General features: G+C 56.5%; 1 protein-coding gene across 2 annotated transcripts; it reads left to right on the top strand.

Annotated features, from left to right (window-relative positions):
• The first annotated feature begins 4,710 nt into the window (after window positions 1-4,710).
• Window positions 4,711-12,730, top strand: TLX1 (T cell leukemia homeobox 1). Of its 2 annotated transcripts, none has more exons than XM_038141523.1 (3): window positions 4,711-5,853; window positions 7,490-7,691; window positions 11,059-12,730. In XM_038141523.1, exons 1-3 carry the CDS (start codon window positions 5,385-5,387, stop codon window positions 11,279-11,281), a joined length of 894 nt encoding a protein of 297 aa, XP_037997451.1. In that variant the 5' UTR covers window positions 4,711-5,384; the 3' UTR covers window positions 11,282-12,730. The 2 variants fall into 2 exon arrangements, with proteins under 2 accessions (XP_037997451.1, XP_037997449.1); XM_038141521.1 differs by having other exon boundaries at window positions 7,454-7,691.
• The last annotated feature ends 629 nt before the right edge of the window (window positions 12,731-13,359 follow it).

Here is a 13,359-nt window from a genome sequence, read left to right as displayed (position 1 = left end):
GTGCAGCGGCGCTAAGTCATTACTGTAATAAGGAGTTATGCTGAATGCACGGGACCACGTTTCCAAAGCCATAAATTACAACTGTCAGTGCGTATTCGGGGGATCAACAGAGCTGGGAGTAATTATTTACAGCGTGCTTTATAGAGCAATTAAAAATTCCCCAAATGATGTTAATTGCTTTTAACGTTCAGGAAGCGCAGGCCGCCCTTCCCGCGGACCATGAGCCCGGGAAAAGGCGCCGCCGTCCGTGCGGGCTCGGGCTCGGGGGGAGCTGCGGCAAACGAGATTTCCCGTTGGGAAGCCCACGGCCCCGCGGGAACCCGGCTGGTTGGTGCGGGGGTCGCCCTGCTTCGCTATCGGCGTCTGTCGCGACATTTGCGGTATAACTTAGTGCGGGCGGCAGTGCTGAGGGATAGAGCCCCGACGGCAGCGGAGACCGCGCCTTCCGCTCCAGGGAGAGGCGAGGGACGCCCGACTGGGCCGTCTTGGCCCCGGAGCTCTCCCGCCAGTCCCCGTGAGCAGCCCGAGCCCGCACCGGCGCCTTCGCCGTAATGGATTTCACAGGGGCCGCTGCGGGAGGGAAAGAGCCGCGGGAGGTGATGGACGTGCAGAAAGCTGGATAACACCCGAGCTGGGGAGCCCCGGCGCAAGGAAGCGAGCGAGGGATGGAGTCGGGGTGCACCCTTCTGCTGAGGGGACCTGCCGCGCACCTGCCCCGGCAGAGCTGCTCACTCTCAGCAATATAGAGAAAGATTTTATAGGTTCCAGAAAGCACCGCTCGAAGTGCAGCTTTCGGACCGAGCCCAACGGGCTTTGCTGGGACCTTGCCAAGGTCCCAGACGCACCACTTTTGTCCCCGGTCCCCTCGGAGGGCTTGTATTTCGCAGCGGTGTCCCGGCCAGCAGCTGCGAGGCAGAGAGGCAGCTTGCGATGCCGAACTCCCGGGAGCCCCGAGCTGCAAAGGAGCTCAGGGGCCAAGAGGAGCCCCGGCAAGCCAGCAAGGCAGAAGAAAAGGGGAGTGGAGGGTGGAGGTCAGGCCCTGGCTGGGCTGCTCCTCTCTGCTAGCAGGAGGCAGATGCACACGATCAATGAGAGAACCTGAGAAAGGATCCCTGGGCACTTCGTGGGGAGGGAGAGCCTCATGCATCAGGAAGAGCCCTCATTTCAATTGTTATTTCCTAGCATGGATAAACTGGGCCCTCAACCCTCATCTGGGGCAGGATTAAAACACCATTTTGGAAATGAAGTTGTCTCAGCAGCTGTTTGGGGTAGATGAAGGGGGACAAAAGTTTCAAGGCTTGCAGGAATATGTATAGTGGCTGCAGATACCTGAAAGAGGTGAGATGCTCTGGACAAGTGGAGGCCAAGGACATTTGGCTTCCTTCAAGTATGAATTTTGCAGCAACTTAGTGCACGTGTCAGCTCCTGCACTGGAGGCTTTCGTCTGCCCCCAAGGAGGTCTGACCCATCTTATTCGTGTTTCCCACAAAACAGGATTTCTCTGTGCACCAGAAGTAAGAACTAAAGCAGCAGTCTGGAGAAGCATCTGGGAATGTCTGTCTCCCTGGGCTCTGCCTAGAGTGTGATATCTGAATTATTTTTTGCAGAGCCTGGCATTTAGAGTCCCAGCAAAGAGTGACAAATCTAGCCCTCAACAAACGGAAGCACACTGACTGCAGACCCAGGCAGAGGCAGCTGGGCTGGGGTGCCTCTGGCCCCCACCCCGGGGATCCCTTTGTAGGCTCATTGGATGCATCTCAAAGTGGGTGCCGGTCCTTGTAGGCTCTCCCGTTGGGATGTGAACCTGAAAGCACCAAGACTGACCATGACATATTCTAGTGTGTGAGCTTGCAGTACTGCCTCTTTAGCCTCAGAATTAGGGAGGCAAAAGCTGTATATTAATTGACAGGACATTTCCAGAGCCTTGTGCTCTACAGTACTGCTCAAGCCACAGCCCTGGAGAGCCTGAGGTGAAACTGAGGCCAGGAGCAATTTGAACTGGAACATCTCAACTGGGTGCTGTCCTGGAGCTTAGATGTGCAGCGCTCAAACTTCTAGTGCCAGGGGCTGTGTAGCTTTCTCAAGGATGCAAGTGAAGTCTGGCTTGTGCAGAGAATAAACCCTAGGGCTATGCATCATCCCCAAACTCATCAATAATTCCCACTGATTTCCAGAAATTTTGAATCCCTGTTAGGACCTAGCCCTGCCTGCTCTTCTGCTTTGTCCTCACTGGGTGCTGGACAGAAGGAATTCTGACTTACGTGTTACCTGTCTCCTGACAAGTTTTATTGCCCCAAAGCCCCTGGGCTCAGCAGCTGGGGGGTGTGTCCCTCACTAACCAGACTAGATCACTGGTGGTGACCTTGTGATTTCTTGAGGCTGGTTCCTCTGGGGCCTTGTGCATCTGCTCATCCTGGGGGATCCCTGGCACAGGGGAGGCCAAGGCTTTTCCTGGCATCACCTGGGGCCTCTGGGATATGCAAGTGGCATCAGGCAGCTGTGTTATTTACTGGAGGGGGGCATCTCCTGGGCCTCAGGACTTGGCAGCAGATTTGCATCCCTCTGGGTGTCAGAGCTCACTGGCAGGGGACTTTGTGGCACTGTGCAGGACTGGCGTGGCATTTTTATTGCTTCCCTGTGGAGACAACCTGACATGCTCAGGGCAGGTGAGCAGACTCTGCCCCACATCTCCTGTGCGACAAGGGGCAGGAGAAGAAGCTCGGGCATATCCTGAGGAAGGGGAAAGGCAGCTGCAGTCCTGTGGGACAAGAAGGCCTCCTGCCCGAGGGCAGCCTCCCGGCCCCGGCTGGCCCCAGCCCTCACTCCCTCCCTCCTCTCCCAGCTCCTCCTAACCACAAGGACTTTGGTTGATGGAGCTGGCGCCAGCGAGTTCCCTGAAGAGTTCAGAAGTCAAGAACTGAGGCAGGTACTGGGAGGGGGGGAAATCCGACCCCAGCGGGCAGGCAGGGCTGGGTGGTGGTGGGGGCAGGCTGGCCGGGCACCGGCCGGGCATGGGGCCGAGGGGTGGCTCTGGGCTGCTGCCGCCGCCCGCTGTCTCCACAGCCTTCCTGTGTAGGGCTGTGGTGGTGGCTGTGGTGATAGCGACAGGTCTTGGGGTATCACAGCAAGGCTGTGGCTTGGGTGAGGGTGGCAGGAACCCACAAGCACCGGTGTGTCAGTGTGTGAGAGTCTGGGGGTGTCTGAAAGGACATGGGGTGTGTTAGTGCCTGTTGCAGGAGGGACTGTGGGTGTGAACGCATACAGCTGTGAAGGTGTGAATGAGAACGTGGTCAGAACTTGTGTGTGCAGGGGGTTGTAACTGTCTGTGAGTGCGTGGGGGTTTGAATAAGTGCACAAATCTACATTTGTAGATGTGTGTGCAAGAGAATGCGTGGAACTGTGCGCATGGGTGTTTGTGAGCTCATGAGGGTGCCTGTGAGCTTGTGTGCAACACTGGGAGTGTGAGGATGAGGATGGGATGATATAGCTGGTGATGAGTGAGGAGGTGTACCTGAGTGCACAGACGTGACTTTCCACGCTAGCAATGTTTTGTGTGGGGGATACCCCAGAGCATTCTGTCCTGTGGGGTTCCCACGGTCCCTTGTGGGCACTAAACCGCGGGCGCGCTGAAGGGCAGCCTTTGCCCCAGCCAGGGAGGAGGGGGCCTGGAGAGCCGGTGCCAGCCCATAGCAGGAAGGATCAGGCGGGCAGAGCACAAACTACCGGGCGAAACCCTGACGCCGCGGCCGGGAGCGCTGGGTCGCACTGGGCAGCGCCGGTCGGCAGCAGCGGGAGGCCGGACGTAAGGAGTCGGCAGTGCCCGGTCCCGTCGGCTGCTCTGCCCCCGGCCCGGCTGTGCAGAGCAGGCACCGTCGGGCCAGGGCCACAGCAAATTTTACAGAAATTGCAATAGCGGCTTTCATTTTCATGTTGTTTTAAACTTTAAAAATAAATTTGTTTCGGTTTGGGGTTTTTTTGTGGTTTTGTTTTTGTTTTGTTTTTTTTTAAACGGAAACATTCATCTCCCCCCGGGCACGAGGGGGAGGGGACGGCGGCAGCAGCCGGTGGGGCCGGCAGTGGCGGGTGCCCGGTCAGCGGTGTCCGCTGCCCCGCGGGGCGCAGCTGGGGCCTGCCATCGTCCCGGGGAAATGAGCCCCGCCCCGGTTCTCCGGGGGAAAGTGTGCTTCGGGAGCCCCTCGTCTCCTCCCATCCCACCCCTTCCACGGGTCCGGGCACTTGTGGGGTTCCCTTCTCAACGTCCCCGTGTCCCTGCCCTGGGGTCTGGTGGTGGGAGAGCCGCCTCCTCCGCGGCTTTTTGGAAGGCGCTGACTTTTGAAATTGTCACCCTTCCGGAACAAAGGGGCACGGCGGGTCCGGAACCCCACCAGAAGGGGATTCTCCGGCTTCAGCCCTCGCTCGGGATCAGCGGCAGCCTTGGAGATCGCAGCCTAGGATTGATTCTCCTGCGGGGCCTGGCAGCCAAGATCCCCCTTCCCAGCAGACCACGGCCACAGACTCCGGGACGAAACGACTCCTCTCTGCCGCCCGTATCAGCCTCTTTTTCACCCCCCAGTGCCCTGCGTTCACCCAGCGCTCACTTTATAAGGCCGAGAAGGCGAGAAGGGTGGTGATTTTATTCCTTTTTTTTTTTTTTTCTTTTTTTTTTTTGGTGGGGTGGGGGTGCGAGAGGGGGCTGGGGAAGAAGAAACTCCTCTTGTGTGCTCTTCTCTGCTGTCATTCACTGGGCTGCTCTCAGCATCCAGCCAATGGAGAGTGAGGGCCTGCAGCAGTAGGCCCTGGGTAGGGTGATTGATGGGCAAGCGGGGCGGCGGGCGATCGCACTCACAATCCGCCGCGCTCCGCTCCGCGGGGCTCTCGGCTCCCCACCGCCCGCCGCGGCGAGGGGTCCCCTGGGCACCCTTGTGTGTGTGCGTACGTCTGTGTGTCCTGGGTGAGAGGCTCCTGACGTGTCTTGGTACCTGGGGGAGCTGGGTCTCACCCGAGCGGGACCAGCGTGCGTGGCTGGGGCGTCTCCGCTCCTGGAAGCTGTCGGGTGCGCTCGGCGCGGTTGTGTCTCCGGTGTCTGTGTCCTCTGCCGCGCCGGGCACGGCTGTCGCGTCCCGGGCTGCGGGGGTGTTTCACTCTTGTACCTGGGCTGCGCATGGCTGTGCTGCTGTGTCTTCGTGCTGAGCGTGTGGCTGCGGTGTCCCGGCCTTGCGAGGCTCTGCTGGCGTTTCTCGGGGTGCTGTGCCGTCGTGCTATGGGACTGAGCGCGTAGCCGGCGTTCCCCGGCTCTGCGCGGCCCCGTTGCCGGTTTCGGGGCGGTGCGGGTCTGTGCTGCCCTGCCCGGGGCAGAGGTCCGGCCCCGGTGCCCGAGCGGCGGCATGGAGCACCTCGGGGCTCACCACCTGCACCAAGGGCAAGCCGAGCCCATCAGCTTCGGCATCGACCAGATCCTCAACACGTCGGAGCCGGGCAGCTGCATGGTGTCGCACCCGCGGCTGCAGGACTCGGCGGACTACGGGCTGGGCTGCATCGTGGGCAGCGCCTATAACACGGTCACGGGTGGCTACGGGGCGAGCGGCGGCGCGGCCGGCGCCTACAGCGGCACCTCCTGCAGCATGGGCGGCCTGCCCGGCTCCTACAACGTGAACATGGCGGTGAGCATGAACGGCAACACCTTGAGCTCGGCCGGAGGGGTGATCCGCGTCCCGGCCCACCGCCCCGTGGCCGGCGGCGTCCACCAGCCCCTCTCCGCCGCCGTGCCGGCGGTGAACGGCATGAACAGCCTCACGGGGCTCACCTTCCCATGGATGGAGAGCAACAGGCGATACACAAAAGACAGGTTCACAGGTGAGTTGCGCCACCCGGACCCCCCTTCTGTCTCTGCTCCCGCCGCCCCGCTTCCTCCCCCGCCGCCCGGCCTCGGCGCGACAACCGGTGCCCAGAGGGGCACGCAAAATCCAGCCGGGGATCTCTCCAGCCGGGTGGAGAAAGCAGCCGGGATGGTCCTGGGAAGCTGGTCCGGGAGGAGGCCAGAAGCAAGACGGGGTGGGAAATGAGGCGTATCCAGACCCCCTAAAAGAGTTGTGTTTCCTTTTGTTTGTTTTGATATTTTGGTTGGTTTGATTGTTTGTATATGTGAGGTTTTATGGTGTTGTTTTAGTTCCTTTTTATTTATTTATTTATTAGTTTGGTGTAGGTTTTTTACTTTTTTTCCCCCCGCGATACGGGTCGGCAAAGGCGGGCACGGAGGAAAAGGGATGGTAAACTCCGTACACGACCTCCCGCGAGCCCCGGGCACGGCTGCCCAATCCCTGCCGCCCGAGCCAGCACCCGGGGAAACTTTCCTTCAAAACCGAGAGTTGTTTGAGGAGCACGGCCAGGCCGGCGGGAAGGAAGGCAGACAGGCGGCCCCGGCCCTGGCCTGCCCGGGAAGGCCGTCCCGTTGCCTTTCTTAACCGGGCTGGCTTTCCCCTGTTGCGGGTTTCGGCTCAGCCTTTTTCCCCGCCAAAAGGGACCTTTTGCAGACCTGAGCAGAGCAGGGCTCGGGCTAGAGCCGCTTCCCGGCCTCGCCAACGTTTCCAGGTGTAGCCGGGCTCGTCTTTCGGCAATAACAAAGCAAAAACTCGAACAACGAAAAGACATAAATTAAAAAAGACGCAAACAAACGAACAAAAGGAACGAAATTACAACGGGGAAAAATCCGCGCCGCTTGCCGAGGGCGGAAACCGAGGCCCGATTTTTTAAAGTTCCCGTTTAATTTCGACCCGATGGCTCTGAGTTTGGGCACGGCCGCGGGTGGACGAACAGGCTGTTCCCCTGGCAAGCACCTGACTGAACTTCACTCAATTTGTTCCTGGCTTAGACACAATGTGACTTTTCACTAATTTTTTTTTTTGTTGTTTTTGGTGGGGTTGGGAAAAAACCCCAAACCAACAAACCCAAACAAAACCATATTTATTTAAAACAAACAAAAAAACCCCAAGCAAACAGAACAACAAATCTTAACTCCAGTTTCCAGTCCGGGACTGTACTTCCCGTGTACGAGGCACTGGGGCCGGGGGCGATGGGGTTACTGCCGCGCCTAAACGAAATTATCCCGAACCCGCTCGGCACGGGGCTCGGAGCCCCGGCCCGGCGCCAGGACCGGCTGCCGCTGCTGACCCCCCGTTCCCCGGCGGGCACTTGGCCGGGCAAGAGGCCACCTTCCCCTCCGCCGGAGCCGAGCGGTGCCCGCAGCACCCAGGAAAGGCCGCCCGGCCTTCCCGGTACGCGGAGCCGCCGCCGCCGAGCTTTTGCAGCTCGTGCGTGGGTGTCGGCGGGGAAGCCGCGGCTTCGGAGCGGTGGGGGGTGGTCCCCAGCCCAGCGGCCGGGAGCCGGAGCCCCTCTGCTGATGTGTCGCTGCTTGCTTCTTTGCCTCTCATCCCCACTCCTCCCGTGTCCCCCCCAGTGGCCCTCTCACCCTTCACTGTAACACGCCGTATAGGTCACCCCTACCAGAACCGCACGCCCCCCAAGAAGAAGAAGCCGCGCACCTCCTTCACCCGCCTGCAGATTTGCGAACTGGAGAAGCGCTTCCATCGGCAGAAATACCTGGCCTCGGCCGAGCGCGCTGCCCTGGCCAAGGCCCTCAAGATGACGGACGCCCAGGTGAAGACCTGGTTCCAGAACCGGCGCACCAAGTGGAGGTGAGGGAGCGGGGGTCTCGGTGGACCGGGGTGGGGCAGTCCGGGGGGGACAGACCTTGCTGCCAGCAGCTCTGCCAGGAGCATTGATGGCAGCGCAGAGGCGTGCAAGCCCCGTGTGTGTGCGAATGTGACTGCGTGTGCGAATGTGTCTGTGCGCGTACACGTGCGTGTGCACGCACCGCGGTGTGTGCGTGTGCATGCGGTGCGTGCACACCTGCGGGCCTGTGTGCAAGCTGGACATGCGAGTGTGACTGCGCGGTCAGTGTGAAGGCCACGCGTGCCCGTGTGTGCCCACACGCTCTGTGTGTGCGTGTGTGCATGCTTGTGAACGGGCGCGGGGCTGTGAGTGCAAAGCACAGCTCCGAGAGCGCGGTGCGCTGCGGGCCGTGTGAGCACACCGGACCTGCGGGCAGAAACGTGTGCGGGTGTGCCACGGGGATGAACAAGTGCGAGCACACACGGGCGCAGTGGGTGCAGCCAGTGTCACCACAGGCTGGGAAGGGTTCCCCTCCTCTGTCCGCGGCAGCGGCGGGTGGGAGCCCCCAGCCAGGGGCTGTCGGAATACCGGGCTTTGCACAGCGCGGAGATTTTCGTCCCCGCGGGGTTCGCGGCGCCTCCTTGCCCAAACGCTCTCTTTTTGTTCTGCTGCCGGGCGTGCCGGTAAAGCCGGAGAGGAAGAGAAGGCTGGGCTCACACGGAGCCTCCAGGGCTCCGTTGCAGTGACCCTGCCCTTCCTAAGCTGCACGTTCCCGCGATGTTCCCGAGGGAGACACCCTAGCCCTGAGAACATCTCCTGCCCTGGGCTGGGTGCTGCGCACTGGGTGCTGAGGGGCAGGCAGGCAGCTTCTTCAAAACGGGGGGAAAGGACTTCCCCAGAGTCTTCCCAAGGGTTAGCAGGACAGCGTGGGGTTGGGTAAGAAATGGGGGTCAAGGAGCTTGGAAGCAAGAGGGGGTGTTAATCCTCAACCCCAGTGAGCTCTTCCCTAGAGAACCCATGGTAGCACAACTCCCCAGCTGTTAGGAAGACTCTAGCTGGAGGGATCTCTGTTGGCCAGAAAAAGAGTTCTGGAGGAGGAACAGCCCTGCTGTGGCCTGCAAAATGGGGTCGGCTGTGTCTTCTAACCAGGTTTCCTAAGGAAGTGAGGCAAATCCATCTGTCAATACTCTTTGCGTCTGTTGGCTAAATTCAGCCTCTTTTGGCAGAGGTGCAGAGGATACAAACCTACTCACATGTTTTACAAAAAATGGCTGGGTAAAGAGAAACTAAATCCTGCTTCTGCCTAAGGGAGAGGCTGCAGCCAGACCTCAGCTGAAATATTAGACATGGGAGAATCTCTGGCCTGAGCCAGAGGGACCCAGGCACGTAAGTCCTTCTTGTATGCATCTGTGCCTGCCAGGTGTTGTGATGGAGATGTGGGTGCCCCTGGCTGATAGCACACCCAGCTTCCTGCCTCAGGGCCCTGCGCTGGGCAGTGGGCTCTGAGTGGCTCCTGGGCATTGGGAGCTAGAAGGAGCTGCTGTAGGCTCAGCCTGAACGAGGCAGTAGGAAGTATCCGAGAAAATAGAGTTGCCATTAGCCCTCTGGGCAGTTAAACTGTGTGAACACAGATTAGGGGGAAGAGTCTTGCCCCTGCCCCTTGCCTGGTTGTCTCCGCTGCAGGGAGGTGGCTGTGTGATCCCTTCCTCAGATTTGGGCTGTTGCTTTAGACACAGCTCTTTCCAGGCAGGTATCCTATTCTGATGTGAATCCATGACTAGACCAGATGCTTACAGCAGGGAGATATTTGGGAGCAAGGCGCTCACAGCCATGGTACTGCTGATCACCCTGGACTTGGGGCTCCCTCCCTCCTCCTGCAGCATCTCCTCGTTGTGCAGGGAGTCATTAAATATTCATTGAGGCAGAGACTGAGCTGGTCCCCAGGCAGGTGCAGCTCTGAGCCCACTCTTCCCGGGATGTCTGATGTGAGATGTTGACACAGTGATTAGAACAGGGACTGAGCCCTGAACTACCTGCTCCCAGGAGGGGACGCTGGCCACACGTCTGGGGGCTTGGGTGCCCAGAGGCCCATTGCTGGCATCCAAGTGCCAGCCTGCTTCCCCATTGGGAGCCAGGGACCCCTGTCCTGTGTTCTGAGATGCCACTGTGGAGATCAGAGCTGCCACTTCCAATTCCCATGGCCAAAGGGGATGAGACATCTCACATCCCCCTGAGCTGCTAAATTAAAAAGCTGCCATTTTCTGTGTCACTGGTCCACTGAAGCTGCTGAGAGGATGTCAGCTGAGCCTGGGGGTGTGAGGGAGGGAGAGGATGCTTTGGGGCTCATCCTGGGACCAGCACTATGAGTTGCTCCCAGATTTTCCCAGCAGCATCAATAGAGGTGCCAGGTGAAGTAGGGGTGAGTGCAAGCTGCAGACTTTAGACTGCCCTGCCATCCAAGCAAGCAGGAATGGAGTTTCCATTGTGGATATAAGAGGATTCAGGCTATTTCTACCTATCTCATTCTCTGCTCCTAGGCAGCCCAGAGCCAGGGCCCAACCAACACTGCAAAGAGCCCCTTCTGACCCTCTAACACCCTCTCCTTGGGGATCACCTCTGCTGGTGTCATACCAGGCAGACACATGTCCAAACTGTTCTGAAAAACTGTCATTCACCCTTTCCAGATATTATCTTCTGTGCTTTGATTTTTGTTACTGCTAAAAATGGGTTTCTAGTGCTTAGCTGAAATTTTGCTGCCTGCTACGGGAATGTTTTTGCCTTCATCCAAGCTCTCAACAGCTAGTCACCACAGCATGGCAGACAAGGTGGCAAACCTGGATGCCGGAAGGGGACATCTAGGGTGACACCGCCCATCTCCCAGCTGTGTGGCACTGCCAGTCACTGTTTCACCCCACCCTCCTCCATGCTTCTTCCTGGGGCTTTGCGTGCTTGGCTCTTGCTGTCAGACCAGAGCATGTTTTCAGGGGATTGCAACTTTTGCAATGCTATTCTGTGACACTTTGGGTGTTTTGCCCCTGCTTGGTTTTTTTTGTGGTTTGGGGTTTTTTTTGGTTTTTTTTTTTTTTTTTCCTGTGGGCAGAAAGTAATCCAGAGCTATGGGCTTCTCCCAGCTCTCTTTGATCAGAGCAATGTTTTTGCAGAGGCCAGTTAGACAGATTGACCCAGTCTATGGGATTTATTGGGATTTAAATCCCAGTTTATGGGATTTACTGGTCATTTGTGTAGGGGATGTGGGACTGTGCCGTGGCACGGCACTCTCTTTTCCTACCCCTGCCCTCTCATATCATGAGCACCCAGCACAACTTAATCTCTCTGGAGACGCCCTTCCCTTGCTTCCCCAGGCCCCCCTAATGGCTCCCTCTCTCCTAGGAGGCAGACAGCGGAGGAGCGGGAGGCTGAGCGGCAGCAAGCAAATCGCATCCTCATGCAGTTGCAGCAGGAAGCCTTCCAAAAAACCATCAACCAGCCCATCCAAGCCGACCCCATCTGTGTCCACAACTCCTCTCTCTTCGCCCTTCAGAATCTCCAGCCTTGGTCTGATGACTCCACCAAGATCACCAGTGTCACCACTGTTGCCTCTGCTTGTGAATAAGTCTGGCACCCACTGGTGGCACCTACACCTTCTACTGGCGGGGCTGTCCCCAGGGGGACACCAGGCATCCTTGGTGGGACATGTAGCAACTCTGTTTCTCCCCGGGGAGGGCTGGAATCCCCTGATCCTCTGGCCACATGCATCCCATGTATCCAGCTGGAGAAGCCCTCCACAAGGAACAAAAAGAAGGAAAGTCACCCCAAAAACTCTCCCTAGCCATGGAGTTGCTGGAACAGCAATGCTGTCTCACCTCCCCCCAGCCCCTTTGTTCTCCTGAAAGTCTCCAGTGTCGACCCTGAACTTGCTGACGTGCTGCCAGACAAAAGCCCAGCCCTGACAGACACAGCCGCTGGTGATCATCCAGCTGGGGGAGAGGAAAACTTCCTTAGGATTCTACTGGCGGCAGTGCAAAGTCTATGTACACCCATATATATATATATATATATATATGTGTCTATATATATCTACATATAGATATATATAGGTATATGTTTTGAACTGTTGGCTTGAAAGAAAAGGAGAAGGCTCCTGGGAAGCACGTCTCTGCTGTGAGCCTTCTTGGGTTGTGCGCACCGGAGACGTTCGGGGATGCAACAAATGGAGGAAACAGCAGCAATTTCTGCTCGTGCCAGATGGGAACCCTTCAGATCTCACCTCGCTGTCTCTCCTCCCCTTTTTCATTAATTTTTTCTTGTGAGGGGGGAACAAGAGAAGGATCTGACAGACTCCTGAGGACGGTAAATATGATATCTCAATTGTATGAAGAGCCCAAACAGTCCCTGGCTGCCACGGACTCTGTGCCCATCAGCGAGTATTTTAATAACGAGAAGACCTGGGTGGCAGTTTGTGGGGGTAATGCAGTTTCTTTCCATGGAATATTTCCATATAATTTGCAAAATGTTGTCCAATGTTTTATTTTATCAGTTTTCCATTAGAAGGCAGTTTCTGACAACAAAAAATCGATTTCACTCTCAGCTGTTTAACTTAGTTGTTCTTTTAATTGTACCAAGAGAATGAGACAAAATTAAACAAAGCACTTCTAGCAAATGCCAGGAATATATAGCTATATATATATATATAAACAATATATATTTTTCAGTTACTTATAATCTAAAACAGCGCTGCCAATTTAAGCAGTTAGTGCAAACAAGCAACCAGAAAACCTATTTTCAGTGAGATTTTTAAAGGCATTCATTTGTTTGGTTTTTTTGTTGTTTTTTTTCTTAAGTTATGCACTTACAAGGTGTTTTATGTGTATTCATTTTATAAAGTGCTTGTGTAATTTATGTGGAAATGAAAAAGAAAATAAAAAATCTCCAGGGTACTGAATAAATCATTTAAAGCCTTGCTGTTCCCTGTCTATTAGTTCCCCAAGAGGAGACAGCATATCACAACTACTGCTGAAGCCTGTGCTATTTTTTTTTTAAATAAAAATAGAGTTAACATTTCCATTTGACTTTGCTCAGGTCCACTTGGCTTTGAAAGCTCCAGATGTAACATGCTGTGTTTTAACCCCTGGTCCTATAAACATTTTCAGGCTTCAACCCAGCAGTGCATTTAGCACTTGCTTTAATCGAAGCCTTTCTGGGGGGCTTGCTGGGGGTGGCAGGGACTGTGCAGGGGCTTTGCCTTAAACTCATGTGGTATAATTTATTGAATAAGACCTTGGAATGAGGTCTCACCTGGGCTGAGGCAGATCTACAGATATTTGTGTCTGAAACTGGATACGGAAAGGGGAATTTGAATATAAAGAAACGTGCAAGAGTACATTTTAGAGACAATCTTGAAGGAGACACTGTTTTCCATTTGTACTCAGCCTTGCTGCAGAACATTGTCCCCAGCTTGGCAAGCCCTTCTCAGAGGAAAATCAAATGGGTGGGAAAACTCTCATCAGCTTCCTTAGGGGAGACTCCCAGCCCCACGGCTGGCTTCAGCCAGCTGCTTCCTTCCAGCGCTGGGGGTTGCTGAGTAAAGGATGTTGGAGAATACGGCTGAAAAGGGCAGACAGCCACGAGCAGTGGCAGGGACCTCCTGACGCGGCCCTGGCGTCCAGGCTGCCTGTGGGACATCTGCAACAA

This window comes from Motacilla alba, chromosome 6 (assembly GCF_015832195.1).
Source record: "Motacilla alba alba isolate MOTALB_02 chromosome 6, Motacilla_alba_V1.0_pri, whole genome shotgun sequence".
Lineage (NCBI taxonomy): Eukaryota > Metazoa > Chordata > Aves > Passeriformes > Motacillidae > Motacilla > Motacilla alba.
This window is presented reverse-complemented; position numbering and strand designations above follow the sequence as displayed.

What these genes read in the sequence shown, in the direction of transcription:
- TLX1 (XM_038141521.1), top strand. Translation starts at nt 5,385, where the DNA reads ATGGAGCACCTCGGGGCTCACCACCTGCACCAAGGGCAAGCCGAGCCC. An exon ending in CACAAAAGACAGGTTCACAG is followed by an intron (nt 5,854 to 7,453) that starts GTGAGTTGCGCC and finishes TGTCCCCCCCAG; the next exon opens with TGGCCCTCTCACCCTTCACT. An exon ending in AACCGGCGCACCAAGTGGAG is followed by an intron (nt 7,692 to 11,058) that starts GTGAGGGAGCGG and finishes CCTCTCTCCTAG; the next exon opens with GAGGCAGACAGCGGAGGAGC.